The 21,220-nt window shown below is 43.1% G+C and overlaps 1 protein-coding gene across 6 annotated transcripts in view; it reads left to right on the top strand.

The window, feature by feature from the left end:
* Positions 1 to 21,220, top strand: part of LOC139535868 (inositol 1,4,5-trisphosphate-gated calcium channel ITPR1-like) — a 132,309-nt gene that overhangs the window by 77,450 nt on the left and 33,639 nt on the right. For all 6 annotated transcript variants that reach the window (XR_011667215.1, XM_071335737.1, XM_071335736.1 and 3 more), the window contains 9 exons: positions 6,766 to 6,949; positions 7,196 to 7,449; positions 9,799 to 9,999; positions 10,632 to 10,742; positions 11,194 to 11,289; positions 13,234 to 13,377; positions 13,568 to 13,675; positions 16,693 to 16,885; positions 17,995 to 18,117. Coding sequence is in view for 5 of the 6 variants with exons in the window: in XM_071335737.1 (XP_071191838.1) it covers positions 6,766 to 6,949; positions 7,196 to 7,449; positions 9,799 to 9,999; positions 10,632 to 10,742; positions 11,194 to 11,289; positions 13,234 to 13,377; positions 13,568 to 13,675; positions 16,693 to 16,885; positions 17,995 to 18,117 (1,414 nt within the window). In the remaining variant the exon portion in view is untranslated. The remainder of the gene's footprint in view (positions 1 to 6,765; positions 6,950 to 7,195; positions 7,450 to 9,798; positions 10,000 to 10,631; positions 10,743 to 11,193; positions 11,290 to 13,233; positions 13,378 to 13,567; positions 13,676 to 16,692; positions 16,886 to 17,994; positions 18,118 to 21,220) is intronic.

Here is a 21,220-nt window from a genome sequence, read left to right as displayed (position 1 = left end):
GTGAGTTTTGTGATACTGGCTGCAATGGTAAACTGATTTATACCTGAAAAATGCAAATTGTTCTAAAAAAACATATGCTATACCATAAATATGTTATCAGACTGTCATCTTATGAAGTTGTTTCTTGGTTAGTGGCTATATATATCTTTATTTAGTCGAATTAGTGATAGCTACTGATGGAGTAAAAAACTGGTGGAGTAAAAAAAAGTGGTGTCTTTTGCTAACGTGGTTAGCTAATAGATTTACATATTGTGTCTTCCCTGTAAAACATTTTAAAAATCAGAAATGATGGCTGGATTCACAAGATCTGTATCTTTCATCTGGTGTCTTGGACTTGTGATTTCATGAACATTTTATTATATGATATCCCTGTGGCTTTAGGCTAGGCTATGCTAGTCAGCTTTTTTGATGGGGGGCTCCCGGATCCGGGTTTGTGACTCGTGAAAGGTTAAGAAAAAACTATTTCAAGGGTTTGAGTGAGAGGTCAAACTGGTTTCTCCACCTCTCCAAAATGTGCACAGTTCCTAAGTAATTTATGACTCAAGTAAAGAGCCTTCAACTATAAGGTGTTTTTTTTAGCTCTCCTAGCTCTGCCATTGAGGAACTGAGGCAAGCACAATTTTTCTTTGTTTAGAACACAGCCCTGCGTCCCCACCATCACCCAATTTTTGTTGTTTATGCAATCCAAAATCACACAATTATTGTTGTTTATGCAATCCACCATCACACAATTATTGTTGTTTATGCAATCCACCATCACACAATTATTGTTGTTTATGCAATCCAAAAACGTTCCATTATAAATCACAATCTGGGTCAGATGGGCATCATTTGAACTCTTATTCTATTGCCAACATGGCTCGCTAAGTTATTTACATTTACATTTAAGTCATTTAGCAGACGCTCTTATCCAGAGCGACTTACAAGTTATGAAATACTTTCTTAGTGTTAGGCTTTCAAAAGGCACTTTTTTTGATTTGCATAGAATGGAGTCATGAGTGCTTTCAAGTGCGTGTTCCAATGCTAATTTTCTTCACAATACGATTCATATATTCTCATTGTGTTCAGGACAACCCAGGGTATAACGCATGTCCTCCTTATAACTGGATCAAACATAGAGATCATAAATGATGATACTGTAAATTACATGAGTTTTCAAATATGAAAATGTGAAGTGCACATTTGGACTCATGGGTGTCTGGTTTGCTTGTATGACATCAAAGTGGTATTTATTATAATCCTCAATGTCTAATATTTCCAAACACATCGACTCCTCTCAATTTACAGCATTTCCCTCACTCTGACAACAACAAATGTGAAAGCACCCCAATTAGTGGGAGGGATGGGGGCATCTTGTCATGCGCGGTGCTCAAGTCAAAACCCATACAGCGCTGTGAAGCAGAGAACCTGTATACGGGATGACGGGGGCTGTGAGTGGAAAGGGTTAATACCTCTGGCAACGCCATTTACTTGGAGGGGCTTTTGACACATTTCTGTGGCTAATAAAGTGACTATATCTCTATTATTCTACTGAAGTCTTCTCATAAAAGGGGGACGTTTTTGATCATGCTGAAATGCAGAAGAAAGAACATATTACTTGTACCAGTGTGTTGTTGCAACGTCCATGACAAGGCAGTGTGTACACTGTGATGCATGCCATGCATCCTCCTGTTTGTGAGGAAGACCCCTGTCCTCTAGGATTTAGACGATATCAGCACAGTTCTTAGAAAGGGTCTAAGCCTCTTTCAGACAGACAAAGAGGGGGAAAGAGACGGATGGAGAGAGATGGGACAGGGAAGAGAGAGAGACCGAGCGAGACAGGGATAGATAGAGGGTGAGTATGAATAACAGAGATGCTGTCGGCCGTAGACTGTGCCAGGTGTCTGATGCCATAACCTAACGCTCATTCAATTACAGTAGACATGATACTTCTCATCCTCACCACTGTCATACATCATCAGTGTAATAAATCCATCACAACCAAACTGAAGCCTCAACATTACCTCACAAAACTCCACCAAACCCAACATACTCACAACATAGTAACCCTGACCCAACCCAGAACCCAGACTCCACCAACTCTGTCATCTCTGGCAACACTGCCAACTGAGTCCCATTTGCACATAGATATTCAGCCACCAGCTCAGAGTGGAGAGTAATGTGCCCTAGTAGTGAGAGGAAGCATGTCAACACAAAGGTGGGGAGGGAGTAGAGAATGAATTTGGTTGTTACATAAGAGCAATGTAGTTTGAGAGGCATTTGTAGGCATTTCGAAAAGTTGTTAAGCAATATTTTATCAGCGCGAGGATTACTGTCAATGTGTTGAGCGTTTTCCTCAAATTTACTTTAAAATCCCAAGCTACAATAAATGTTTCCTCTGGATATGTGGTTTCCAGTTTGCGGGGGTACCAGAGCGCCAAGTCTAGGTCCAAAAGGCTTAACGGTGTGAAGGAGAAGTCACTCATCACAAGATGGGCAGGTCTCAAAACATGACACAACATAATACTGCTTTGTTCAAACTGCGTAATATTTTGATACTAAGGAAAGATGCTGGTGAGTTATCACTTTCACAATAAGTGAAGCTATACAGGGCCTTCAGAAAGTATTTGCATCCCTTGACTTTTTCCACATTTTGTTACAAATTAGGATTAAAATGGATTATATATATTTATTTTTTTAAATGGGGGGGTCTACACAAAATACTCTAATCTCAAAGTGGAAGAAAAATAATACTTTTTTAAAGATGAATTTCAAATGTAACACGAATCTTGATTAGATAAGTATTCAACCCCCTGAATCAATACATGTTAGAATCACCTTTGGCAGCGATTAAATACAGATTAGATACAGTCTTTTTGGGTACGATTTTAGTACAATATTTTTTCCATTATTCTTTTTAAACTCTTCAAGCTCTGTCAAGTTGGTTGTTGATCATTGCTAGACAGCCATTTTCAAGTCTTGACATTAGATTTTAAGCCGATTAAGTCAAAACTGTAACTAGGCCACTCAATATTTTTATTCTATACAGTCTTCCTTCTTTTCACTGTCATTTAGGTTAGTATTGTGGAGTAACTACAATGTTGTTGATTCGTCCTCAGTTTTCTCCAATCACAGCCATTCAACTCTAACTGTTTTAAAGTCACCATTTGCTTCATGGTGAAATCCCTGAGCGGTTTCCTTCCACTCCAGCAACTGAGTTAGGAAAGACGCCTGTATCTTTGTAGTGACTGGGCGTATTGATACACCATTCAAAGCGTAATTAATAACTTACTTCACCATGCACAAAGTGATATTCAGTGTCTATTTTATTTTTTAAATGTTTTACCCTTTGCGAGGCATTGGAAAAACTCCCTGGTCTGTGGTTGAATCTGTGCTTGAAATTCACTAATCGACTGAGGGACCTTACAATTATCTGTATGTGTGGGGTACAGAGTAAAAAATCATGTTACCCACTATTATTGCACACAAAGTGAGTCCATTAAAATTATTATGCGACTTGTTAAGCACATTTTTACTCCTGAACGTATTTAGGCTTGCCATAAAAGGGGTTGAATACTTTTTGAATACTTAAGACATTTCAGCCTTAAATTCCACTTTGACATGTTTGGGTATTGTGTGGCACACAGTCTCAATTTAATCTGTTTTAAATTCAGCCTGTAGCACAACAAAATGTGGAAAAAGTCAAAGGGTGTGAATACTTTCTGAAAGTGCTATAGATATACCATGTTTTGCTAGCAAGTCAGCAATGTACTATTTAATGTTGGCTTGGAAACTCTGAAAATGCTATCTTTTCAACCACATTGATTCATTGTGAGCTACAAATAATATGTGAAAACACTGCCAACGTGATATTTCTATTGCATCTTCATTATCGTCTACATTATGACAATGTATTTGACTAACATATTTTGGCACATATTTGAAAATGATTACTGCAGACTACATAGTACTCCACAATTGTGTTGTTAGCAGACCCAGGGCTGTTTACCGAGGAGGATTGGCATGTTTAATTAATTTCACATTTCTAACATTGTACTGGTAAAGTAGTGAATGTCTTCCTGCCAACAAGCCTTCTATACCACATCTCTTTTTTCAAATAACATCGTAAAATGGAGTTTGTCCATTTTGTTTATACTTTATTCAAACTGATTAAAACTATTTGTTTTTCAATCCTGCTTCTCCATGCACACGCACACACACACACACACACTGTAAGGATCCGCCCCTTTTTTAATTTTTTTGCCTAAAATGACATACCCAAATCTAACTGCCTGTAGCTCAGGACCTGAAGCAATGATATGCATATTCTTTATACCATTTGAAAAGAAACACTTTGAAGTTTGTGGAAATCTGAAATTAATGTATGAGAATATAACACATTAGATCTGGTAAAAGATAATACAAAGAAAAAAACAAATGTTTTTTTGTTTTGTTTTTTAAATGCAAGAGAAAGTCCATAATGTATTATTCCAGCCCAGGCGCAATTTAGATTCTGGCCACTAGATGGCAGCAGTGTATGTGCACAATTTTAGACTGATCCAATGAACCATTGCATTTCTGTTAAAATGTTGTCTCAAGACTGCCCAAATGCGCCTAATTAGTTTATTAATAACTTTTCAAGTTCATAACTGTGCACTCTCCTCAAACAATAGCATGGTATTCTTTCACTGTAATAGCTACTGTAAATTGGACAGTGCAGTTCGATTTACAAGAATTTAAGCTTTCTGCCAATATCAGATATGTCTATGTTCTGGGAAATGTTCTTGTTACTTACAACCTCATGCTAATCGCATTAGCGCACATTAGCTCAACCGTCCCGAGGGTGGGACAATGATCTGTTGAGATCCTAAAGAGGTTTAAACTAGCCCTTAAGCACACACACACTATCCCAGTTTAACAAAGTTTACACCTAACCTGGAATTAAGTCTAGTTATGCAACAAGCTTTCAGAACTGGCCTAGATACCAGCTGATAACATTTTCTCCCCCTCACTCTCTCCCTCCATCTCTCTCATATTTTTTCTAGTAACACTTTACTTTTAACACTGTCATAACACGTTATGACAATGTCATAACAGCTGACATAACCTGTCATAATATGGTTATAACACTGTCATGACCCATATATTTACACCCGTTGTGACACCTACATAAGTGTCAAAACCCACATCTATTCAAACTATTTTATTCCCTGCCTAGAAGTTTCCTTTCGTTTCAAAGTTTGTTTCTTAAATCCTTTGTTTTTTTTCATCATTTGAAATAACACTTTATGACACTGTCAAGAAGCATTATGACCATCGTAATTATATAAGCTAGATAGGCCTATCACATACATGCCCTCAGATCAGTCATCTGTCAAAAAGAGGGTGTCTTGTCCTGCTCCTGAAATCTGCTCCTGCATTCATCCCAGTCATCAGCAACAGAGCATTGGGGTAGGTGCATGTCTGACATCAATGTGTGTGCAATTACAATGGTAATTGAACATGGTCCAATAGTTGTTGTTTTTTAATCATAAACACACTTGACATGTAGGCTATTGTGTCATGGAATGTGGTAGGTTTTTTGGGTTTGACACTCTTATGTAGGTGTCATAACCAGCAATAATGTAACGCAATATTTGTCACAACAGGTCTAAATATGTCATGACAGTGTTAGGACCATATTATAATGGGTTATGTCAGCTGTTATGACTTATTATGACATGTATGACTGTCATAACATGTTATGACGCTGGGTGTCAAGTAAAGCGTCACCTTTTTTCTTATTTTCTTCCTTGCACCCTTTTTCCTCTCCCTGTGTTTCTGTCTCCCTCCCTCCTTCCCTTCCTCTCTCCCTCCACCCTCTCCCCCCCTCTCTCTCCCTGTGTTTCTGTCTCCCTCCCTCTCCTCCTTCCCTTCCCCCTCTCTCTCCCTGTGTTTCTGTCTCCCTCCCTCCTTCCCTTCATCTCTCCCTCCCCCCTCTATCTGTGTAAGTAGGGCAGGCTTCATCCACTCGTGTCATTTTTCATCCTAAGCAGTGTGACCTGGCCTGTTCTGCCATTGGTTTGGAGTCTCTCCCTCCCAGTAGACTGACCAGATAACAGGCTGAGGCTATGGTCGTGGTCTAATGATTTTCTGCATGCATGGGGCACACAGCAATAAAGAAAGAGAGAAATAAAGAATTCCGGTCTTGAATCCTGTGTGTTGTCATAGACTGTTTGCACAGTAGAATAGGGTAAAAAACAATGCATTTTCGACCAGTCTTCTCATGACTTTAAATGGCGTGTGGAGAAACAAACCAGGTGACTACGTAGGTGGCTTTAGGTCCATTACCATCTCAATGGTAGTATTCAGTGTTAAAGTACCTATGCACATGACTTAAACTTCCCTTGTCTGAAGTATGTGCTGCAGCGAGTGTATATGTTAATGATATGTACTTAGGCCTGCTCTGCTGTGTTTACAGTAGCACTGTCTTATTTTGATCAATTAGATCAATTACCTGAACCTCTGTGTTTTGACCAATGGTCGTTTAGCAGATGCTTTTATCCAAAGCTGTCTTACAGTTATCACATCTATTTCTACTATTCGGGAATCAAACCCACAACTGTGGTGTTGTGAACACTTTGCTCCACGTAACCAACTGAGCCTTCAACAATGTCTGTTGTAATTCATTTGGTAAAGTAGGCTACACACAACAATACACAAGCATGTGGCGTGAAATAACGTTCCTAATCTTTAATTGTAAATAACGTTACTTCCCTATACCTTTTTGTTTTCCTTTTGTGCTAGCGTTCCTTCATCTGCCGTCTGACGGAGGACAAGAAGTCAGAGAAGTTTTTCCGTGTGTTCTATGACCGGATGAAGCTTGCCCAGCTGGAGATTAAAGCCACGGTGACGGTCAACACCAGCGACCTCGGCAACAGGAAGAGAGACGACGACGCCCCTGACAAGGATGTGCCCGTCCGCAAGAAAGGTCAGAGGTCAACCAAAATCTAAATGGCCATCTCATATCAGCTGTTAATGGGTTTTGTATTGGAGTAGGATGAAGTTACACATAGACACTTATCTAAGGTCAATTTCTCTCTGAACACGTTAGCGATATAAAAATAACTGCCATGAAGAAGTATTTATTTTTACCCCAGTACCTAGTTTTGTAATGATTTATAGACTTTGTGGGCTGGTTCTGTTGACCTCCCCTCCCCTCCCTGTGTCTCTGCAGCCAAAGACTCAGCGGTACTGGTGACAGATGAGGCAAGAGAGCAGCTGCTGGAGGCCTCGTCGGCCACTAAGAAAGCCTTCAACTCATACCGCCGTGAGGCCGACCCCGATGACCACTTCTCTACGGCTGATGGCACACCCAGCACCGGGGACAAGGGCCAGGACGATGGAGAGATGAGCTTTATCATCGTCATCATGCAGCCTATCCTGCGCTTCCTCCAGCTGCTCTGTGAGAACCACAACCGAGACCTGCAGGTCAGTCAGCCAGCCCAACACCAGGGGAAGCCAGCCCTCAGACACGGCCTCTTTAGTCTTATTTATACCTTACGTGAGGTAAGATGGAGGTGCTGAGGAGGGCATGCATCTTGCTTTACTTAGCTTTTTTTATGGATAGTTTTGCGTTCATCATTACTTTGTTTGCTCAGAATTTCCTACTACGTAGGCTGGTTAGTCAAAAGCTGGCATGGCCGATTAATTAGGGCCAATTTCAAGTTTTCATAAAAATCGGTAATCGGCATTTTTAGACGCTGATTATGGCTGATTACATTGCACTCCACGAGGAGACTGCGTGGCAGGCTGACCACCTATTACGCGAGTGCAGCAAGGAGCCAAAGTAAGTTGCTAGCTAGAATTAAACTTATAAAAAACAATGAATCTTAACATAATCACTAGTTAACTACACATGGTTGATGATATTACTAGTTTAACTAGCTTGTCCTGCGTTGCATATAATCAATGCGGTGCCTTTTAATTTATCATCGAATCGCAGCCTTCTTCCCCAAACAGGTGATTATTTAACAAGCGCATTTGCAAAAAAGGCACTGTCGTTGCACCAATGTACCTAACCATAAACATCAATGCCTTTCTTAAAATCAATACACAAGTATATCTTTTTTAAACCTGCATATTTAGTTAAAATAAATTAATGTTAGCAGGCAATATTAACTAGGGAAATTGTGTCACTGCTCTTGCGTTCTGTGCAAGCAGAGTCAGGGGATATGCAGCAGTTTGGGCCGCCTGGCTCATTACGAACTGTGTGAAGACCATTTCTTCCTAACAAAGACCGTAATTAATTTTACATAATTATGACATAATTATGACATAACATTGAAGGTTGTACAATGTAACAGCAATATTTAGACTTAGGGATGCCACCCGTCGATAAAATACAGAACGGTTCCGTATTTCACTGAAAGAATAAACGTTTTGTTTTCGAAATGATAGTTTCCGGATTTGACCATATTAATGACCTAAGGCTCGTATTTCTGTATGTTTATTATAATTAAGTCTATGATTTGATATTTGATAGAGCAGTCTGACTGAGCGGTGGTAGGCAGCAGCAGGCTCGTAAGCATTCATTCAAACAGCACTTTCCTGCGTTTGCCAAAAGCTCCTTCGCAATGCTTGAAGCACAGCGCTGTTTATGACTTCAAGCCTATCAACTCCCGAGATTAGGCTGGCAATACTATAGTGCCTGTAAGAACATCCAATAGTCAAAGGTAAATGAAATACAAATGGTATAGAGAGAAATAGTCCTATAATAACTACAACGTAAAACTTCTTACCTGAGAATATTGAAGACTCATGTTAAAAGGAACCACCAGCTTTCATATGTTCTCATTTTCTGAGCAAGGAACTTAAACGTTAGCTTTTTTACATGGCACATTTTGCACTTTTACTTTCTTCTCCAACACTGTGTTTTTGCATTATTTAAACTGAATTGAACGTTTCAGTATTTATTTGAGACTAAATTGATTTTATTTATGTATTATATTAAGTTAAAATAAAAGTGTTCATTCAGTATTGTTGTAATTGTCATTATTACAAATATATATATACAATTCGGCCGATTAATCGGTATCGGCTTTTTTTGGTCCTCCAATAATCAGTATCGGTATCAGCGTTGAAAAATCATAATCGGTCGACCTCTAAGTCTGTGTGGGCTGCTGCTGTGTATTCACCGTCTGAACTGATATGCGTCGTCTCCCATGGGCCAAAGATGGTGGGAGGATCATCGAGAGTAATGAGAGAGATGGTTATATTCAGTGAAGGCCTGGCTGTCACGTCTCTGATCTAACAGTTAACTCAACACAATGGTCCTGATTACCCAGTGACTCATGCACAGATGTTCTCTGTGGACTCTAAGGAGTCAGGGTCACCCTGTCCTCATTTTCAGTTCAGAGTCAGACACACTTTCAATGCATATTTCCCTTTCAATATTTCCCTTTCCCTTTCGGCTCCTGAGTGGCGGTCTAAGACACTGCATCTCAGTGCAAGAGGCATCACTGCAGTCCCTGGTTCAAATCCAGGCTGCATCACATTCGGATTCGGCCGTGATTTGGAGTCCCATAGGGCGGCGTACAATTGACCCGTGTTTGGCCGGGGTAGGCCGTCATTGTAAATGAGAATTTGTTCTTAACTGACTTGCCTAGTTATATAAAGGTTAAATAAATAAAATATATAAAAATAAAAAATTCAATACACAATGTCAAGTGGGATTGTTTTCCTGTGAAGTAAAACATAGTGTGTATAAAATACATTGACTTTGCATTCTGTTGTTTCCTGCCCTTTCCATTCCCTCACATTTGCCTCGTTCCTCTCCAGAACTTCCTTCGGTGTCAGAACAACAAGAACAACTATAACCTGGTGTGTGAGACGCTGCAGTTCCTGGACTGTATCTGTGGCAGCACCACGGGAGGCCTGGGGCTACTAGGACTCTACATCAATGAGAAGAACGTGGCTCTCATCAACCAGGCAGTAGAGAGCCTGACAGAGTACTGCCAGGGACCCTGCCACGAGAACCAGGTACTAGGATGTGTCTTTGCCTTTAGAACTACTACTAGCTAACTGCCCTTGTCATTTGAACTAATTAGCTATGGGCCTTTGTCATGTTCTCATTAGAACTAGCAGATAGTGTGGGTCCATCCCATAAGACTGGGATCATCAACTAGATTCAGCCGCGGGCCCATCTTTTTCTTGAGCGGATGGTTCGGGGGCCGGAACTTAATTACAAATCATTTGTAGACTGCAAATTGACCGCAAGAAGCCCAAAAATATATAATATTTAACTAAACATCATAATTTCAAACGTTGCTTACATTTGTATATGATCACTTGTCTATTATGCTTGGAAATACTTGAACAGATTTCCCAAATTAAAATCACTTGGAGCTGATTTCCTGGTATTTGTACAGTTTTTTTATGTCCAACAATAACTGGGCCGCCAGATGGAGAACCCTGCCATAAGAACTAGCTACAAGCACATGTGCATACCATAGGAACCAGTTATGGACTCCTGTCCTGGGTCCATTTCCATCCATACTACTTCTACTGTCAATGGGTGGATTGAGAGGGTCCTGACATGTGTAGTTCTTGATCTAGTGTTGTCCTCCTCAGTGCCTTTTATAAAATTGACCCAAGTTCTTGTTTCCTTGCAGAACTGCATAGCCACCCATGAGTCCAACGGCATTGACATCATCATTGCCCTGATCCTGAATGACATCAACCCACTGGGGAAGAAGAGGATGGACCTGGTGCTGGAACTCAAGGTGAGGCCTCCTCATTGGGTCTGCGTCTGAAATGGCATCTTATTCTCTATGTTGAGCTGTACTTTTGACCAGATTAGTGTACAATATAGGGAATAGGGTGCCATTTTGGAAGCAGCCTGGGTCTCCACACTAGGCCTACTGTACTAGTAGTAAAGCAGCTTTACCCCGTACTCTAATAACTACTAAACCCTGAGTGGAACTTCAAAAACAGTGTGCTGCTGCTTTTGAAACCTGGACAACTCATTAATCTCTCCTAAGCTAGCACCTTAGGTGCCAAAGCAAATATCTGCAGAGTGCATTTCCCCCCTAAGCCCTGTGGATTCTGTCTGTTTTATTTGGAAGGAGGAACAGAAACATCTCAGAAAGGATTTGATCTTTAACTTTAGACATATCTCATTACAAGGGCATAATGGTTTAATATCATGGAAACTTATTTCTCCATCTCTCTCAGAACAATGCCTCCAAGCTGTTGCTGGCTATCATGGAGAGTCGCCATGACAGTGAGAACGCTGAGAGAATCCTGTACAACATGAGGCCGAAGGAGCTGGTGAGCCTCGTGTCTCTACAAAACTCTACGTGTCCTTACTAGTCCCCATTCGTCCCCACAAATCCCCTTTTATTCCCAGACGTCCCCATTCGCCTGAAAAAGTAATCATTCATCCCCCCACTGAACAAAAATATAAACGCAACATGTAAAGTGTTGGTTCCATGTTTCATGAGCTGCAATATAAAATCCTATACATAGGGCCTCCCGAGTGGCGCAGTGGTCTAAGGCACTGCATCGCAGTGCTTGAGGAGTCACTACAGACCCTGGTGCACAGTTGACCCAGCGTCATCCGGGTTAGGGGGTTTTGGCCGGGGGGGCTTTACTTTACTACATCACGCTCTAGTGACTCCTTGTGGCGGGCCGGACGCATGCAAACTGAATTTGGTTGTCAGTTGAACTGTGTTTCCTCCAACACATTGGTGCGGGCGTGTGTTAAGAAGCGTGGTTTTGCGGGTTGCATAACTCAACCTTCACCTCCTGAGCCCATTGGGGAGTTGCAGCGAAAAGGGGGGTAAAATAATAATAGAAAATCCCATACATTTTCCATACACACAAATTTGTTTACATCTCTCTTAGTGAGCATTTCTCCTTTGCCAAGATTATCCATCCACCTGACATGTGTGGCATATCAAAATTAAACAGCATGGCCATTACACAGGTTCACTTTGTGGTGGGGACAAGTCAAGGTCACTTTACAATGTGCAGTTTTGTCACACAACACAATGTCACAGATGTCTCAAGTTTTGAGGGAGCGTGCAAATGGAATGCTGACTGCAGGAAGGCCCACCAGAGCTGTTGCCAGATAATTGAATGTTACCATAAGCCACCTCTGTCATTTTAGAGATTTTGACGGTACGTCCAACCGTCCTCACAACCGCAGACCACGTGTAACCACGCTAGCCAAGGACCTCCGGCTTCTTCACCTCCGGGATCGTCTGAGACCAGCCACCCGGACAGCTGATTAAACTGTGGGTTTACACAACCGAGGAGGTTCTGCACAAACTGTCAGAAACCGTCTCATCTGTGTGGTCGTCGTCCTCACCATGGCTTTGACCTGACTACAGTTTGGCGTCGTAACCCACTTCAGTAGGCAATTGCTCACCTTCGATGGTCACTGGGACGTTGGAGATGTGTGCTCTTCACGGTTGAATCCCAGTTTCAACTGTACCAGGCAGATGGTAGACAGCGTGTATGGTGTCGTGTGGGCAAGCGGTTTGCTGATGTCAACGTTGTGTACAGAGTGCCCAATAAGGGCGGTGGGGTTATGGTATTGGCAGGCAAAAGCTACGGACAACGAACACAATTGCATTTTATCGATGGCAATGCACAGAGATACCGTATCTGGATCCCAAGGGCCCATTGTTTTGCCATTCATCCGTTTCAGCGTGATAATGCACAGCCCCATGTTGCAAGGATCTGTACACAATTCCTGGAAGCTGAAAATGTCCCAGTTCTTCTATGGCCTGCATACTCACCAGACATGTCACCCATTGAGCATGTTTGGGATGCTCTGGATCGACCTATATGACAATATCACCAATATCCAGCAACTTCGAACAGCCAATGAAGTGGATTGGGACAACATTCCACAGGCCACAATCAAAAGCCTGATCAACTCTATGCAAAAGGAGATGTCACGCTGCATGAGGTGAATGGAGGTCACACCAGATACTGACTGGTTTTTTGATCCACGCTCCTACCTTTTTTTAAAAGTATCTGTGACCAACAGATGCATATCTGTATTCCCAGTCATGTGAAATCCATGGATTAGAGCCTAATGAATATATTTAAATTCACGGATTTCCTTATATGAACTGTAACTCAGTAAAATCTTACAAATTGCATTGATATTTTTGTTCAGTGTAGTTCTATCCTCCTGAGAAAGTCATTGTTTCTGGTCAGGTATAAAGCAGTTAATGGTTCTGTGGGTGGTGGGATCCTCAGGTGGAGGTGATCAAGAAGGCCTACCTGCAGGGAGAGGTGGAGTTTGAGGATCCCGAAGAGGAGGACGATAGTGGGGAGGAAGAGGAGCATGATGCTGCATCCCCCAGGAACGTAGGCCACAACATCTACATCCTGGCCCACCAGGTAGTGTTCAGGGCCTAGTTGACCCCAATGACACACTTAGATACACATGTTTTTTGGATAACCAACCATTGGATACAACCATTTGAGGTATACAAGTACACTCAGCAGAGTCAGATGCAGTCTCCTGTCTTACCTGCCATACTCCTCACGAGCGATTTTTCACCCCTTATTTGACCTTTGAACCCTGTAGTTGGCGCGCCACAACAAGGAGCTGCAGGTGATGCTGAAGCCAGGCGGGACCAACGGAGAGGGAGACGAGGCTCTGGAGTTCTACGCCAAACACACTGCTCAGATAGAGGTCAGTGACATCATACACTCACACAGTTTACTAACTGAATATCTTTAATTGTCATTGACACATGTGTCCTTTTGCAGTAGAGCAGTGTTTCCCAATCCTGGTCCTGGGGACCAAAAGGGGTGCACATTAAGCTTGGGCAATATACCGTATACCGGGGTATTTCAAAATACCAACAGTATGATTTTCCTTACCGTTTCCGATTTTCAATACCAGCCTCACGGGAGTGTGTGTAACACCACGCACGCTCAGTTAAGTATAACTATAATAAATCTAAGATGTATCATAAATTATATCCTTCTCAGGGCTCAAGCTATGCATTTGGTTTGCTAACTTGCTAGCTAAGAGGCTAGATGTCAAGATCAAGCTTCTTGGTAACAGCAGAGACATTCAATCTCCTCTTGGATCAAGATCCCTGTTGCCTAAATTGTTTTGTGCATCAAAAATGTGTGTGTTTGTGTATGTACAGTATATATGTATACAGTGATCCCTCGCCACTTCGCGGTTCACTTATCGCGGATTCGCTATTTCGCGGATTTTCATAATGCATTTTTTATTTTTTTTGGTGCATTGTGCTCTGCATTCTGATTCGCTAAAAACTCACTCCCGCTTCTTGTATCAAAACATGCTACGAATTGTGCTATCATTTTGTCGTCTCGTGCAGTTATGTGTACGTACATAAAACAGCTTGGCAAATTTACATTAAGTTGGCCAGGAAGGAAGGAAGGACTAACGCTTGGTCGCTTAGCAACCATGGTGCGAATGGCCACTGAACTTAAGCGAGTAGCTGAGGAATGGGACCCTTTGATGAGCCGTTCATTACAGTTCTCCAACGTAATCGATGGTGGCATGTCGGTGTACAAGGATCTTTTTGCAAAGAAGAAAAAAGAGCGACAACAGCTGCCTATCACTATGCTCTTCTCCCGAACAAACACACCTGCACCGCGGGCTTCAGAAGAAGAGAACACTGCAGAGCGCAGTCAGGATGCAGCGGCCCAGTCTGAAGAGCAGTGAAACGGCCTACACGTGAGTCACTGTATTTGTATACATGTAATAGTTGCTAATTGTAAAAAAAAAAGAAGTTTTCTATTTCGCGGATTTCACTTATCGCGGGTCATTTTCGGAACGTAACCCCCGCGATAAACGAGGGATTACTGTATACCGTTTGAAGTCGGAAGTTTACACACACCTTAGCCAAATACATTTAAACTCAGTTTTTCACAATTCCTGGCATTTAATCCTAGTGAAAATTCCCTGTCTTAGGTCAGTTAGGATCGCCACTTTATTTTAAGAATGTGAAATGTCAGAATAATAGGGGGGAGAGTGATTTATTTCAGCTTTTATTTCTTTCATCACATTCCCAGTGGGTCAGAAGTTTACATACACTCAATTAGTATTTGGTAGCATTGCCTTTAAATTGTTTAACTTGGGTCAAACGTTTTGGGTACCCTTCCACAACAAGTTGGGTGAATTTTGGCCCATTCCTCCTGACAGAGCTGGTGTAACTGAGTCAGGTTTGTAGGCCTCCTTTCTCACACACGCTTTTTCAGTTCTGCCCACAAATTTTCTACGGGATTGAGGTCAGGGCTTTGTAATGGCCACTCCAATACCTTGACTTTGTTGTCCTTAAGCCATTTTGCCACAACTTTGGAAGTATGCTTGAGGTCATTGTCCATTTGGAAGATCCATTTGCGACCAAGCTTTAACTTCCTGACTGATGTCTTGAGATGTTGCTTCAATATATCCACATAATTTTCTTTCCTCATGATGCCATCTATTTTGTGAAGTGCACCATTCCATCCTGCAGCAAAGCAACCCCACAACATGATGCTGCCACCCCCATGCTTCACGGTTGGGATGGTGTTCTTCGGCTTGCAAGCCTCCCCATTTTTCCTCATGACCATAATGACGATGGTCATTATGGTCAAACAGTTTTATTTTTGTTTCATCAGACCAGAGAACATTTCTCCAAAAAGTATGATCTTTGTGCAGTTGCAAACCGTAGTCTGGCTTTTGATCGCGGTTTTGGAGCAGTGGATTCTTCCTTGCTGAGCGGACTTTCAGGTTATGTTGATATAGGACTCGTTTTACTGTGGAAATAAATACTTTCATACCTGTTTCCTCCAGCATTTCCACAAGGTCCTTTGCTGTTGTTCTGGGATTGATTTGCACTTTTCGCACCAAAGTACGTTCATCTCTAGGAGACAGAACGCGTCTCCTTCCTGAGCGGCTGCGTGGTCCCATGGTGTTTATACTTGCGTACTATTGTTTGTACAGATGAACGTGGTACCTTCAGGCGTTTGGAAAGTGATTCCAAGGAAGAACCAGACTTGTGGAGGTCTACTATTTTTTTGTCTGAGGTCTTTTGCAGATTTCTTTTGATTTTCCCATGATGTCAAGCAAAGAGGCACTGCGTTTGAAGGTAGACCTTGAAATACATCCACAGGTACACCTCCAATTGACTCATGATATCAATTAGCCTGTCAGAAGCAATTTTCCAAGCTGTTTAAAGGACAGTCAACTTAGTGTATGTGATTTTCTGACCCACTGGAATTGTGATACAGTGAATTATTAGTGAAATAATCTGTCTGTAAACAATTGTTGGAAACATTACTTGTCATGCACAAAGTAGATGTCCTAATCGACTTATCAAAACTATAGTTTGTTAACAAGAAATTTGTGGAGCGGTTGAAAAACAAGTTTTAGTGACTCCAACCTAAGTGTATGTAAACTTCCGACTTCAACTGTAGATAGATCAATGTGTGTTGTTATATGTATGTGTTATTATAAAAACCTAAATGTTTACCCCTTTGGGTCCCCAGGACCAGGATTGGGAAACACTGCCTTAGAGAGATTTCAGTTCTTCTAAATCTGAGGCCTAATCGAATGCTCCAAGCCTGGGGCTAAATTACACTGTCCAGGCACACTCGTGCTCCCCAACCAGGGGCCTAAGTGGCTGGTACACTCTATACCTATGGAGCTGAAAGTGACTGAGTGTGTTCCTGTGTGTGTCCTCTCAGATCGTGCGTCATGACCGCACCATGGAGGAGATAGTGTTCCCTGTGCCCAACATCTGTGAGTTCCTGACCTGTGAGTCCAAACTGAGGGTGTATTACACCACAGAGAGGGACGAGCAGGGCAGCAAGATCAACGACTTCTTCCTCAGCGCTGAGAACCTCTTCAATGAGATGAACTGGCAGAAGAAACTACGAGGTAGCTACAGTAGCTCTTCAATTGATATTCATCTACTTCCTCTAAAATGTTACTGCATTAACTTGATGCAGTCTAAATAAAAGTTGTGTGTTATGCCAAAACTTCCTAGTGATCTCATGTCGTGACCCAGAGGAGCTGAGAAAGGGTTTTAATGTTGCTGTCGCAGGGCTAGTGTTAATAGAGCCAGTATCATCCTAACTCTGTGTGTTTTGGCAGAGGTTAGTGTTTCACTATTACACCTCTTCTTTCCATTGTCAGTCTGTCAGTGGGCTGTAGGGGCTTTCCACTACATCTGAGCCGTGAAACAGTATGAATCACAACTGAGAGCACAGCGCACACAGACACACACATTTACAGTCGCACACACTCTCACACTCTCACACACACACTACACGCACACACCCATTGTGCATCCACAGAGACACATGCCCACACACTTCTCTGTCACTGTCAGAGAGAAAGAGAAAAGTCCCTTGTCTATTTTCTATTTTCCAATAAAACCAATCTAAAAAGCGACACAGAATAGCGTCTATAAACAGGGCCAGCATGCCAGATTGGCTGTCAGCTGTGGGGAGGGGAGAAGACAGCCAGCTTCAATAGAGGAAAGGTTACAGTGAGATGTCTAAAGGTTGCGTTCCTCATGGGTGTCTAGTCCTAAACCAACATGAACAGCAGAGACATTCAACTCCCGCTGCCTTTGTGGTTTTTTCCTCCCAGCTTAAACTTCTAATAAAAATACATAAAGACTACTTTTTCTTCACTCAATTCTATAAATGTTACCTGTTAAAAGTGTAATATTCGTCCATTGAAAACTTTATTCTATTATAAAAATGTATGTGCTTTAGTACCGAGCCTTTTTATTATTGCACACTTACAGTACGAGGCACTGATACTCTGTATCACACAGCTTCACACACCACTGCCCTCCAGCTATGAGTACTGCAGGATATACTGAGCCTGCTGTAAAGTATCATACCAAACAAGGAAATGCCCAATAGATTTTCTGTTATTGGTAAAATGTGTAATGCCAAGTTTATTTCCCATTCTCTTTTAAAATTGTTGTTCTCTTTCTCTCTCTCTCTCCCCCCTCTCCCTACCCCTACCTCTAGCCCAGCCCGTGTTGTACTGGTGTTCCAGGAACATGTCGTTCTGGAGTAACATCTCCTTCAACCTGGCCGTCCTCATGAACCTGCTTGTGGCCTTCTTCTATCCCCTGGAGGGGTTGCGTGAAGGTCAGTCACGTGCCAGCAACCTTCAAGCTTTCACCTTTAACCCCTAACCCCTCCCAAAGCCTTGACCCATCCCAAAGCCTTGACCCATCCCAAAGCCTTGACCCCTTGATTGTCAAGCCACAGTTAAAACTAACCCTGGATGTACATCAGGGTATTTCATTCATTTTGAAAGGTAGAACATGGGTTCAAGCTGTAGCTATGTCCTTTTCAATCTGATTGTGCTATTCATTCATTCTGTCTATGCAGGTAGTGTTGGTTTAAGAAACCCGTTGTCTACATGTACCTGGTCACTAGGGACATCATATCAATGCTCAGACTCTTCCCTGTATACGAAGGAGTTTTAAGAGATTTCAGGTTTTCCCTGTTTCCATTCTGGATTCTTTCATGTGTGTTGATGCCATGGTCTGTTTATGTGGGCGCTCCGGCCCCGGCTCTGTTCCCTTCAGAGCCATCAAGCATGTTTGTATATCCCTTTGAAGTGCTGGTGTAGAACATCGGGTCAGAGGATGGTTGCGTGAGTCGCACACACGACACTGAGGGCTGAAAACAGGAAGAACAGAGGACGGCTCAAGTCTCTGTGATATGATCCGGCCCAGTTGCACTGTATCACATAGACTTCTACATGTTTCTCAGTGCAACTGGATGGCTGCAATATTTTTCTCTCTTTTGTGCGTTTTATACGTGTGCCTCTACTTTTTCATTATGGAACATTATGAGTGCACAATAACTGTGGAGCATTTAGTTCAAATAATTGACGATGGACTGTGTTTATATTACACTGTTCTACACAGTTCTATTTATAGAGGCTTATTTAGATAACACATTATTTCCATAATTGTGCAACACAAATGGTACTCACACTCAAGTTAAATGTATTGTACAATTTTGTATGGGGGGAAATTGTATCTGTGTAAACACAGGACAATAATATTATTAGCAATGAGTATTTCAATGTGAGGGATTGACGCTATACATATACAATTTTGCCATATGCTAACTTCATTACCTCTTCACAAGTGTAGATATTTCCAAACAGTGCAGCAGTAAGTATAGGTCCCGGGCATACCCATCTCTGTGGTTTAGAATGTCAAATATTCCCGTTGAGACATTTTGGGCTCTGGGAAGTGAAACAAAATCCTTTGCTTGGCCTTCCCTTCCCAAACTCCCCCTGACCCAGTGAGCTCTGTCTTTCACTTCTTCCTCTGACCTATTGACCTCTGACCTCAGGTCACCTGCCTGGGATCAGGAGCATAGGCTAAAAATCTCTGTCTCTGGTTTTCTTTCTCTGTCTCTCTCTCTCAAAAACTAGAGACGTTATCATGTGGAAAAGTAATCCTCATCAACCCCATTTCAATGTACATGAATGCTATTATACACAGTCACACTAACTACTGTAACTGAGTGGAGCAGCATGGCTGTGGATGAGGCCTCTTCTGTAGACTACAACAGTAATATAGCACTGCACAGTTCAGCCCAGTGTGTGTGTGTTTCCCGCCCTACGGTACATTAGAGCTGTGTGAATGGGGGTAAGATGATCACGTGAGGCCCCACATACCTTTGGCCTGGTTCAGCAATTCTGTTTATTGCTTTATTACTCAGGGCCTCCATCTCCCCCCCACCGCTCTGGAATGAGGGATAGAAATGAGATAAGAGTGCTCAAACTAGATCAGTGTGTGCCGCTGCCTGCCTGTTGACAAGTAGGAGCTTATGTCACTCAGGACCCCACACACCTAGCCTGACACAACACATACAGTACACTCGCCTGCAGACACTATACATTAAGCTCTTATCACACATACAGTACATGCACACAAACTTTCACATCATGCCTGTATTTCTCCCTCCGCCCCCCACACACACACCTCCAGCAGTGCATGCAGACCCCAGACAGTCAGTCCATTCCTCATGAATCTTTCAGCAGAGTATTTTTTAAAGACGGCAGTAGTTATGTAAGTGTCACTTGTCATGTGACCTCTACAGGGACCAGAAATGAGGGGCGATTCTGTCCTCTCTCTCTGTCTCTCTGTCTCTCTGTCTCTGTCTCTCTCTCGCTCTCTCTCGCTTTCTCTGTCTCTTTGTTTCTTCCCTAGTTCTACCCCCCCCCGCCTCCCATTTCTTCCTGTCCCCCCTTAGCACATGCCTGCCTGCAGTAAGCCCCAGGTTTAGTGACTGGGGACGGTTACAGAAGCAAGTTGTGTAATTTATTGCATTATTCTTATGTGGAAGTGGGGTGTGCAGGCTGACATGGTGGGGTGTGCAGGCTGACATGGTGGGGTGTGCAGGCTGACATGGTGGGGTGTGCAGGCTGACATGGTGGGGTGTGCAGGCTGACATGGTGGGGTGTGCAGGCTGACATGGTGGGCTGTGCAGGCTGACATGGTGGGCTGTGCAGGCTGACATGGTGGGGTGTGCAGGCTGACATGGTGGGGTGTGCAGGCTGACATGGTGGGGTGTGCAGGCTGACATGGTGGGGTGTGCAGGCTGACATGGTGGGGTGTGCAGGCTGACATGGTGGGGTGTGCAGGCTGACATGGTGGGGTGTGCAGGCTGACATGGTGGGGTGTGCAGGCTGACATGGTGGGGTGTGCAGGCTGACATGGTGGGGTGTGCAGGCTGACATGGTGGGGTGTGCAGGCTGACATGATGTGGTGTGCAGGCTGACATGGTGTGGTGTGCAGGCTGACATGGTGGGGTGTGTAGGCTGACATGGTGGGGTGTGTAGGCTGACATGGTGGGGTGTGCAGGCTGACATGGTGGGGTGTGCAGGCTGACATGGTGGGGTGTGTAGGCTGACATGGTGGGCTGTGCAGGCTGACATGGTGGGGTGTGCAGGCTGACATGGTGGGGTGTGCAGGCTGACATGGTGGGGTGTGCAGGCTGACATGGTGGGGTGTGCAGGCTGACATGGTGGGGTGTGCAGGCTGACATGGTGGGGTGTGCAGGCTGACATGGTGGGGTGTGCAGGCTGACATGGTGGGGTGTGCAGGCTGACATGGTGGGGTGTGCAGGCTGACATGATGGGCTGTGCAGGCTGACATGATGGGCTGTGCAGGCTGACATGGTGGGCTGTGCAGGCTGACATGGTGGGCTGTGCAGGCTGACA

This window comes from Salvelinus alpinus, chromosome 12, assembly GCF_045679555.1.
Source record: "Salvelinus alpinus chromosome 12, SLU_Salpinus.1, whole genome shotgun sequence".
Lineage (NCBI taxonomy): Eukaryota > Metazoa > Chordata > Actinopteri > Salmoniformes > Salmonidae > Salvelinus > Salvelinus alpinus.
The sequence above is the reverse complement of the archived record's forward strand: the minus strand, read 5'-3'. Positions and strand labels throughout refer to the sequence as shown.